The sequence below is a fragment of the Podarcis melisellensis genome (assembly GCF_964234715.1).
Source record: "Podarcis melisellensis genome assembly, chromosome: 12".
In the NCBI taxonomy this organism is placed as follows: domain Eukaryota; kingdom Metazoa; phylum Chordata; class Lepidosauria; order Squamata; family Lacertidae; genus Podarcis; species Podarcis melisellensis.
Window position 1 is genome coordinate 8,456,893 of NC_138544.1, and position 11,107 is coordinate 8,467,999.

Sequence of the window (11,107 nt, forward strand, 5' to 3'; positions counted from 1 at the left end):
AGATGTCTTCTAAAGGTTGTATCTTATCTCCTTGGCTCAGGGGCCACATAACTCCATGCTCTCCAACATTTCTCCAAGGAAAATAGGGGCATCCAATTAATGTTTCTCCAATGAAAATAGGGGAAAACAGGACATTCTGGGATCAAATCAGAAACTGGGATGGCTCCCATAAATATAAGGTTGTCCCTGGAAAACAGGGACACTTGGAGAGTGTCACTGGTCTCTAAACAGCCACATGTGTCACCCAACATGATGGCCGGGTGTGGGAGATGCCTGCTTAAAGGGAGGGAACAAAAGTAGAACACCACTTCCCAAATGGCACCTCATTAATTTTTTGTGGGGGGCATTTTGTTAAAAGCACTTGGAATGTTTTAACAAAATAATTAGCAGCACAAAATAATTGGCAATAATTGGGGAAGGGCTGTAGTTCAGTGGACAGAGCATATTCTTTGCACGCAAGATTTCCCAGGTTTAATCTCCAGGGAGAAAACATGGCGAGCTGTTGCCAGTCAGTGTGTGGACAAAACGTGTTCTCCCTAGCAGAGAGCACGTGTTGCGGCGGGGGATACAAGCCACCCATTGTTGCTGGGCGGATTTGTGGAGAGACCCAGGTGGTGAATTGGTTAATTGGGTCGCTGGGGAGAATTGCCTGTTGCCAATTTTGAAGGAGGAGTCAGAGGTTTTAAATGCTGGACACCCAGCTTTGGGCGTCCTCTTGGCTGCTTACACCGGATCACCCGCCCACCCTCCCTGTATTGGGGGGGGGGGTTGTTCGCTTGACCTTGCTATGCCTGTTATGGGGTCGTCTGCTTTGAGGCAGGGGCCTGGTAGGAATTTTCTCCATCTGGCTGATTGGCTGGTGCCATTTGGTTTTTGCCTACTGCGTAGCAAATCGTCACAACTTGTAAGGTTGGCGGTCAGGCATTGGTTCAAATTGATTGGTGGAGGGGTAAGTGCCTACCCCTCCAATGGTGGTGCGGAAAGGGAATTCCGTTAAAGGAATACAGGGGCTTGCCATTCTTGTCGCCCTTGTCCCTGGCATCGGACTTGGGCCGTGCAAGCCACCAGGAGCATGAGGGTGAGAAGTGAGGGACTGAGGCCCAGCTTCATTTCTCCCCAAAATTGTTTCCCTGACTGGCTTCCGCTAGAATCCGGAAGTCAGTTCTGTCCCTGGGCAAGGACAGATAGTCGGAACCAATGCCTAAGCAACCACTCACTTGGGTGTATTTAAATAAAGTTGTGGCCAAAATCATGCCAAAAATCTAAACAAAAATTGATGTGTGAATTATTGGGGGGTGGCTTGGGGACCTTGACACACAATATTGTGCTAGATGGACCATTGGTGTGAGGAAGGGTAAGGCAGCTTTTCATGACCCTACTAGAAGCCTCTTGGGTTTGTTCTCCAGATGTTTCTCTCCTAGCTTGTTGTTCTCCTAGCTTCCTTGCTGGGAGAGGAGCAGCAATAAGCTAGAGGCATTGAATGCTCTGCACATATTCAAACCAGTTTCTTCTCTTGCTGCACTTCCAAAGAAAGAAAGAAAGAAAGAAAGAAAGAAAGAAAGAGAAAAAGAAAAAGAAAAAACAAGGAAGGGGAACTTTGGGGTGTTATGTTTTCTGTGGTGCACTGATTTGCTGGTAAACCCATGTTTTGAAATTATTATTTAGGATATTCCCATAATTTTACACAACAGGTCTTTCTGAAATACAGGCCCTTCTTATGCAATCAGATCACTAGGCATCTGATCTTCTCAACGGCTGAAAGCAGCACCATTGCGCATGGCGCCCACAGAATTTGGCCCATAATTAGGAACTGGATGTATTGGATATTGAATATCATTCTTTTGGCCTTCTAGATGAAGAACGTTACAAAATGGTGCATGCGTATTAATAGGCATGCATGTGGTTTGCATATCATGGGGTTGTATTGTGAAATAGGTAGCAGAAGGCAGGGAGAATCTTTATGTAAAGTTATTAGGCGTGTACAGAAGATGCTTTTAAAATCTTGCTGCTGCTGCTGCTGCTGCTATTTTGTATCACAGCGATTTTTTTGAAAACTGTTAAAAAGCTGCATGATGGATTTAAAAGATTGCAAAATTGAATGTTAATAGAGACTTTCCTGATTTGATCATATTCGCGGTAATATGAAACATATTTTGCAATTGTTTTGTTGTTGTTTTTTAAAAAAACTTAACAGGAGAATGAGGGGAAATCATTTTACACTGATTGGAAATATTACAGTTCGTAGCATGGCAATTTATTACTATGTAACACTGTGCTAGAGTTTTGAATGTTCACTGGTTTTTTTGTGTGTGACACTTAAAACAGGGTCTCGCTGTTCAGGGATCTGTAACTTGGTATTTGTAGCACACAGAACATACAAAATCTGTTAAAGGGCTATCAACTGGCCTCGGGACCTTGCAAAAATGCATCCTTTTTTTTTTCTTACCACAAAATAAGGGTCACCACTCTGTTTCATAGAAAGTAAAACCTAACAAAGATTAAAGTATTCAGCAATAGATGGAAAGACTTGTTCAATAAGCTTTGAGTATATGGCTTGTGGGAGGCCACTTGCCACCCAAGTTTAAAACCTTGCCCCCATTGAGATGTATTTCTTTTTACACACACGCCTAATTTAGATTACGAGCTAATGGCCTGTATCTTCTTATGGCAGTAAAAAAAGTAGAGAATGTGAGATCCTTAAGCTAGATTTCTAGCTGCTACTAGAGGCATATAAAATAGTGGCTTAAATTGGTTTTTTAAAGCACATTTCCTCTTTTCTTTTTAAATACCCAAACAGTTAAAAAAAAAGAATTTTGTATTAATAATAGGACCAAGATCAAGGAACAGTAATGTCAAAACTGGGTCCACTGTGAATTAAAGGCGATGAGTCATTAAACCTTTTTGTTGAGAAAGCGGGGTGGTCGGGAATGTTTGGGGGGTGGGAGAGAGAATAAAGTCATACTGGAAATGCTGACACAGACCCATAACAATGGCAGCTCTGCCAGGGATTACTTTAATTCAAAAAGCAAATTGTGCTGTTGTGTTTTTAGTTCGAGTGGGGAAAGTTGCAAGAGGAACAACGTTGCACGAGGAATTTTTTTATATTTTAAAAAAGAACACTTTATTTCCCATGTCAAGCAATACATTTAAATATCGATTATGCATATGACTTCCTGGAGATGTGCTACTCCAGAAAAAACAAGGTGGAGTTTGCCAGAGGCACTCTGGCATGCTTTGCTGAAGGGGGGGGGGGGTGCAGGACGAGATTGCTGGCTCCATTTAACCATTTCTTGCCCGCTGTTGTTAATGATGATAACATGACAAAAAATGGGGGGGGGGGGGACTGTTAGTTCTGGAGAAGCAGCTACCAGCAAAAGAAAGAGAATTCAGAGGGCAAAAAGGAATAAAGAGGCAGATATAAAGAGTGGAAGGATAATCTGGAGTAGGGAGAATATTTCTTTAATCGGTGTGTGTTTTTAAGGCAAGCAATTAGAAAAGAAGATAAGTGAAAATACTTTGCCTGTTCTGTAATATTATCTGGGGTGGGTTATAATGAAATCGGGCAAAGACGGGGTGGCAATATCAGTGTGCATCTGGAAGCAGAAGCCACCATGTAATTCTAAGTTGATTCTTTCTGCTTTTCTTTCCCTCTCTCTCTCTTTTTGTCTCTTCCATAATGTATCAAAATCACCGAGACTGCCCTCCTGAAATCATTGCCCTTCCTTCCGAACAGACATGTATAGAACTGCACGGCAAAGAAAGAAACTGAAATTGTTTCATGCACCAAGTCCAAGTCAAGCACAGATGGATTCAAATTCAGAGAGATAATTTTTGGAACGTGAACGCACTCACACACGGTGCCCAGTCGTGCGAGGGTCAGAGACTAGTTCACACCTGAGCCAGAGTTGCTTAAGTTAGGAGTGGCCAGACCCTTCTCCCGATTCCCACTTTTTCATGGAGAGCGGCTCCTCTCTTCAAAGCCCCCAAGTGTGCTCATGGCATTCTGATCAATACGACAGAAACCCTTTCTTCAATAAACACCGGCTTATTATCAAGCGGAAAGCAGATATACCTGTGGATAGGGATAAAAGTGAAATGTTGACATTTCTGCCTGTTCGACAAAACTCACAGAACTGCACCTACTGCATCTGAAACGCTGGTGTGGATTCTCTATCTATCTCTCTCTCTCCCCCCCCCTCCCCTATCAGCCTAACCTTCTGTGTTGATACATGAATGCTGGTACCCACTAACAGGGATGCCAGATGATCAGTGCAGAATGAAGGTCCCAGGAGAAAAGATCACATGGTTTTCTCTGCCCTGTGACGTCACCAGCAGATGGCATGGGTACCAGCTCTGGCAGTTGGCATCAATGTCACTTTTTAGAGATCAATGAGATAGTGCAGATATACACAGATCTAGACTCCAGGAGACGATGCGACAGACAGATTGAAAAAGATTTGGAAGGCAAAAATGAAAACTGGCTATTGAAAGACTTTTTTTAAGGCCAAGGTAATGCAAATTCATTTATAATACCGATATTATATTATTTAACTGAGTGTGCATGCAAGTATGTGAAAGGTACAGGTTACAAAGCCGTGTGTTTTATGAATGCTGTGCTTCCTTCTTCATCATCTGTTTCAGTGTTTCTTAAATGTTGTTGCATACTTTCACCGATTATGTAATACCGTAAGCGGGCTATGGACAATACTCAGAGAGTTACATCTTTTGATAAGGGGCTTAGTTTTGTTTTGTTTGTTTGTTTTTTAAAAATGTGCCTGTTTAAAAGTCCCTCACCTCCTTGTTTTGCGAATTTGCATTTGCGTTATTTGTTGGCCAGTTTGAAAATCCTGATATATGCTGCTTGAAAAGTGAGTATAGGGGCAGGAACAATACGAGGAGAAGCAAATTGTTTCTCTCTCAACATTCCCCCCCTTCCCCGCTTTTCATTCTGAATTCTGAACACACGTGCACAATTGCAGTCAGAATCCTCAGTCCATTCCTGTCAGATATTAGCTGGAGGGAAACGTCTGTTCCTTGAAGAACACAGATGCTACAATAGAATGTGATGGGGTTTAGCTTCGCTTCTGGTTTTTGTTTTGTTTTTTAATGAAAAAAACCAGTTATTTTTAAAATTAGGAAATTTTGTTTCAGATCTCCCCCCCCCCCACCTTCTATCGAATAAAAGGAAAGCGTGCAATTTATTGCCAAATGCCTTCTGCAAATGTTTGGTATTTACACTATCCTGCTTTAATAGGAAAGAAATAATCCATGTATCACACATTTTCATCCCGACCATTAGAAAAAGCCTCTCTTCGTATTAATTGAGTCACTGAATGATTCATTTGCCTTCTTTTCCATTTTAATTCTTTTCAATCAGTTCAGACTTGACTGTGATGATTTGTGGAAGAATGTGTGCAAACAAATAATTAGAATTAAAAAGTTAATGGCATTTCTACTATTACCGAACTGATTAATTTTATTTTTTTAAGTCTATTGCCTTGACTCATTTGAAACTCTAGAGTTCTTGGATAGTTGAAATGTATGCATTTTATAATTATTTTTTATCAATTCCACATTTTTAGATGTTCTGTAAATTTGGGTTTAAAAAAAAAAAATTAAAAGGGAAAATAATTGATTTTCAATTTAACTTTCCTTAATTGCCAATGTTTTTCTTCTGATAGTTATATTGCATTTTTGACGTAGACATTTGGACCAATTCAATGCATAAAAATAGCAAATGATAACAATTTTGAAGAATTGGCTGTATTTCTTCGATGTTTGTGGGTGTGTATGCACCTACCGAAATATGCACAAGTCATTATTCTCAGTACTGGTAATTATGTAAAAACGTAACTGAAAATATGTATAATAAATGTAACCTTCACAAATGGATACACTTAAATCCTTGTGCTGGCATTCTTTCAGGTCACGTAAGATTATAACGCCATGTTAACGCTACCATTTGATGAGTCTGTTGTAGTGCCAGAGTCCCAGATGTGCAGAAAGTTTTCCAGAGAAAGTGAAGACCCAAAGCAAATCAAGAAACCCGAAAGCTTTGCAAAGCAGATTACACACCAGGGGAAAAGCATCAAACGGTCGACAGCGGAAGATACAGAGAAAGAGGAGGTGGAAGATGACCGAGAGGAGGAAGACGAAAACGGTTTGCCCAGGAGGAGGGGCCTTCGGAAAAAAAAGACCACCAAGATGAGAATCGAGAGGGTCAAATTCAGGCGACAGGAAGCCAATGCCAGAGAAAGGAACAGGATGCACGGCCTCAACGATGCGCTGGACAGCTTAAGGAAAGTGGTCCCTTGTTACTCCAAGACGCAAAAACTGTCTAAAATAGAAACTTTGAGGCTGGCTAAAAATTACATCTGGGCTCTCTCCGAAATCTTACGGATTGGCAAGAGGCCTGACCTGCTGACGTTTGTCCAGAACTTATGCAAAGGTCTCTCTCAGCCCACCACAAACTTGGTCGCAGGATGCCTACAACTCAACGCCAGAAGTTTCTTGATGGGTCAGAGCGGGGAGGTGGCCCATCACGGCCGATCTCCCTACTCCACTTTCTATCCCCCCTACCACAGCCCAGAGCTGAGCACACCCCCAGGTCACGGGACCCTCGACAATTCCAAGACCATGAAACCCTACAATTATTGCAGTGCTTACGAGTCCTTCTACGAGAGCACTTCTCCCGAATGCTCCAGCCCCCAGTTCGAAGGTCCCTTAAGTCCTTCCCCAATTAACTATAATGGGATATTTTCCCTCAAGCAAGAAGCAGCTTTGGACTATGACAAAAACTACAATTACGGCATGCATTATTGTCCTGTGCCACCCAGGGGTCCCCTTGGGCAGAATTCTGTGTTCAGGTTGCCTGCAGAAAGCCACTTCCCATATGACCTACATCTGCGCAGCCAGTCTCTCACCATGCAAGATGAATTAAATGCAGTTTTTCATAATTAATGAGGGAAAAGTGGAAACAAACAAATAAATAAATAAGCGGTCATTTACCTCTCTTCTCTAATTATGATAAATCTGACGCTTTTGCCCCGTCTAATCGGTGCGCCTCTACTTTAAAAAAAAAAAAAGCGTGTTTGCTAAGTTCTAAAGTGTGTCAACTATTGTGGGGCATTTAAAAAATAATAATCTCTGTGTAAACAATAATAATTAAAATAAGAATAGATGAATAAATGATTTTACTTATCGGTATTTAATTCCAGATGGAACTTGGTAAGCACTGTGAGATTCTGTTTTAGCTGGAATTTTTAAGGTTTAATTTCCCCCCTTCCTATCTTGTTTGTTCCATTTTTGCTGAGCAGTGTGTCTAAATAAAATTGTGGAGCCAAGAAAACGCACACTGTGTCTAAAAGTCTGCAACAGTGTTTTAATTGTACAGTAACTATACCAATGCATGCTACTCAGATCAGATGAGTTTAAAAAAACTGATGTATTTATAATAATTAGAAATGATATATTATGTAACGGAGAAGAGGTGATTTTTAAAAAAACAAAACTCTCCTGATTTTTTTTTGTTTAAGGAAAAACTGTCGCAGGCATCATGAGACATAGTGGAGATGGTGCAGCAATATTTTAAGCTATGCAACAAAAAAAGAAAGTGCATCTAAATAAAACGAGTGGTAATCATTGATAATTATTCAGCTTAAAATTTGAAACATTTGCTGGCAGGGGCTACCTATTATTTTTGAAAGTTTTTTGTCACTGTTTTGCATCCATCGTTTTACTATAAATCCCATATGGTATCTGCACTCCTTTTGTATTATTCTGCCTTCACATGTAAAGTTTGTTAGAATGTACAACTGTGTTTTTCATTACTTCTTTTAAATGCAATTAAAACATAAATGTTTTCAGTCATCACCATCAGCTATGATATAAAGTCAGCTATGTCATACTGATTCAGTATGATCATATCAATGGACCTTGGGTGCCTTGTTATTTTTGTGCAATGTTATTATGTTCATACTATTTAGGAAGTTTGCATGACACAGAGAGAAGTTTGATCCATTCAATTAAACATCCCAAGTAAGTGTGCTCAAGACTGGAGCACTAAGGAGGTAAATATCGCTCCAAACAGCCCATAGAGAGAACTGTATTGATAAGGTGCCACAAAAATTGTGAGCTACAGAGCTTTTGCTCTGCAAACCCCATCCATGCTTGAGTTTGATAAATTGCTTACAAATATTTCAGTGCAGGATTGAGATTACATCTGATTAGGTTTTGGATTAACATATTTGATATTCTTGATCTATACTCAGTAATAATTTTAAAGTCTTGATTAAAGGAAATCTGAGGATGAGGCGAGGGAGGTGTGGAAAACCCAGCAGTTTCTACAAAATATCCCATGGAAGTCCAGCAAACATTCTGTCGCTTACTGATTTTGGAATCTAGTGTTCATAAAAAGCAGCAAGAGAAGAATGTGGAAAAATATTTTCCCTGATTACTGCAATTATTATTTATACCCCGCCCATCTGGCTGGGTTTCACAATAATTTTGTGACACTTTCCGCCTGATCCCACAAAAAAAAACCCACAGATTTATCTGGACATTAGTCCTATGACTTCAGAAGAGTTTACTTTCATATATGTGTGCTTAGGGCCACTGGCTTTATTCAGTATTCCATCTCAAACATGCCAAATCTATGGTATTAAGTAGCATTCCCAAGATCAGAAGCTAAGAGATCTAGGATATTTTCTGGGTTTATGTATTCTGTACTTTGTTTCTATAGGGTTATCTATGGCTGGTGCTCCATTTGGGAGAATGGTTTTCAGTGAAATTGTGTAGGGATATCCTATATTTTATCTTAGCTTGCAGCCCACCAGCCAGATAGCCAAGCAGGAGCTCAATACATCTCTTTTTGCTTGGGGGGGGGCCTTTAAAAACCGGGGAGGGGACTTATCCAACACCTGGCAGGCCTCAATGTGGGGCTGGTATGCTGCAACTTGCTTGCGGCTCACAAGTAGTACAAGACGGAGTCTGTTTATTGTTCCCCCTTAAGCCCTTGATACTATTCTTGACTGAGCCACTCAGCTCAGCACATCTTTCAAGACTGGCTCAAACACATATATGCATCAATTGCTCTCCCCACGTGCCTCCTTAACACTTCATAACTCCATGTCCTGGGTCTGAGCCACTTCCGTTGCAGAAACATTGTGCTTTAGGTAACACGAAACTGTATTTCCACGATGTGGGATCTGCAGTGGCTCGGATCACGTTGCAGTCAAGAAGTGATGAATATGCAGGTGTTAACAGGTCCTCTGTGTGAAGGGGGTGGTAGCTTAAAAACATTCCGTACTTCAGATGCATTCATAATATTTCATAGTAACACGACTGAAATCAGAGGGGGAAGCAGTTTGGTGATAGAGTTGAATGTGACAGGTTCAATCCCTGGGATATCTGGTGAAAAGGATATTAGGTTAGCAGATCTGACTTTGAGATCTAGGATTGCTGCTGCCTCTAAAGTAGGCCAATAATCTGTCTCCATATAAGGCAGGTTCAAATGTTCTGCATTTGAAAAGCTTGCTGGTTAAAATGTCAACAGGCTGATGTTCTTGCTCTGCTGGGGTGGGGGGGGTGGAGAGATTAAGAAAAGAGAGGAACCCCTGACTAGCTTGTATTTATCCTGTATTTAAGTCAAGCAAACAAAAGTGAAGAATTCACTGCCCCCCCCCCAACCCAGAAAATTGCCATGACTAGTCTCTTCTGTGGTTGAGTAATTCTTACTCCTAGACAACCTAAAAGCAAATCTTGAATTCAGAATACAGTGGTACCTCGAGTTACAAACGCCTCAGGTTACAAACGTTTCAGGTCATAAACTCCACTAACCTGGAAGAGTTACCTCGAGTTGAGAACTTTGCCCCAAGATGAGAATGGAAATCGCATGCTGGCGGCGCAGTGGCAACAAGACGCCCCATTAGTGAAAGCCTGCCTCTAGTTAAGAACAGTTTCAAGTTAAGAACGCACCTCCGGAACGAATTAAGTTCGTAACTAGAGGTACCACTGTATATACATGTGTGCTTGAGCTACTAGAAGGTTGGGGAACACAGGAACCTGCTTTAAACAAGGTCAGACTATCTGTCTTGCTCAATATTATTTATATGATTGGAATCGGCCCTCCAGGCAGAGTGTCACACAATGTGCTACCATATCCTTTCACCTGGAGATGTCAGAGATTGAACATGAGATCTTCTGAATGCAAAGTTCTGTGTTCCTCCCCATATATCCCACAGACACTACAAAGTAAAGACCATCTTAGAAACCTTTAAGATAAAATGGATGTTCCTCCTCTTCCCCAACAGCAACTTGGTGTTTGCAGCTTGCGCCGATACGGCCGTGGGCATGTGTTTGCCTCATGCTCTCCCCTGAAGCCCATGTTCTGCTCAGAGTACCTACAGTTATGGAATCCAGGCAGAGAGGGGAGAGAACAGAGTTGCCAACTTTGTTGACTCCCGGTCTCAGTTCAAAGTACAGGTACCTTTAAAGCCCCACATGGCTTAGAACCCAAAAATCTGCTGGTGTGGCTTCTCCAATCTAGCCTGCCCTCTCATGATATTGCCATCACACAGTCTTCTCCAAATGCCCCCAATTTCTGAAGGATGGTAGGTGATAGCTGGTGAGAGGGCCTTCAAATGGCAACACTTTTAGAATGCCCTGCCTTTCCCTGAAGGCTACTCTAATGATTTTTGATAATTATTTTATACTATTTTGGGTGAGCCACATAGAGGTTTGGGGGTTTTTTTTGTTTAATTAAGTGGTCTATAAAATTTGATAAATTTTTAAAAAGTTGCCAAAAACCTATTTGTTTTCCCCCAGCTTTTGAACCTCCTAAGGAGAGGTTCTATGTTTTATTCCACAATGCTCTCTGAGTTTAGGCTGTTGTGCTTTGCTGCTATTTCTCTGTATTCCCCCAAGACACACACACACACACACACACACACTAATGTAAGCCACCCTAAAGACATCACAGTGTTGAACACGCAGGATAAGATTATAGAAATAGAAAGAGCGGGTGCTGGATGGGAATGTCTTGCAATGACCAACGCAAGATGAACACATACACTTTTTGATGCAAATAGATGTGTGCCTTTGCACAATT

The 11,107-nt window shown here is 41.2% G+C and overlaps 1 protein-coding gene across 1 annotated transcript; it reads left to right on the forward strand.

The window, feature by feature from the left end:
* The first annotated feature begins 4,250 nt into the window (after positions 1–4,250).
* Positions 4,251–7,068, forward strand: NEUROD6 (neuronal differentiation 6). Its single transcript, XM_081883530.1, has 2 exons — positions 4,251–4,509; positions 5,926–7,068. Exon 2 carries the CDS (start codon positions 5,947–5,949, stop codon positions 6,958–6,960), a length of 1,014 nt encoding a protein of 337 aa, XP_081739656.1. The 5' UTR covers positions 4,251–4,509; positions 5,926–5,946; the 3' UTR covers positions 6,961–7,068.
* The last annotated feature ends 4,039 nt before the right edge of the window (positions 7,069–11,107 follow it).

Coding starts and splice junctions, on each gene's coding strand:
- NEUROD6 (XM_081883530.1), top strand. CDS start 5,947: ATGTTAACGCTACCATTTGATGAGTCTGTTGTAGTGCCAGAGTCCCAG.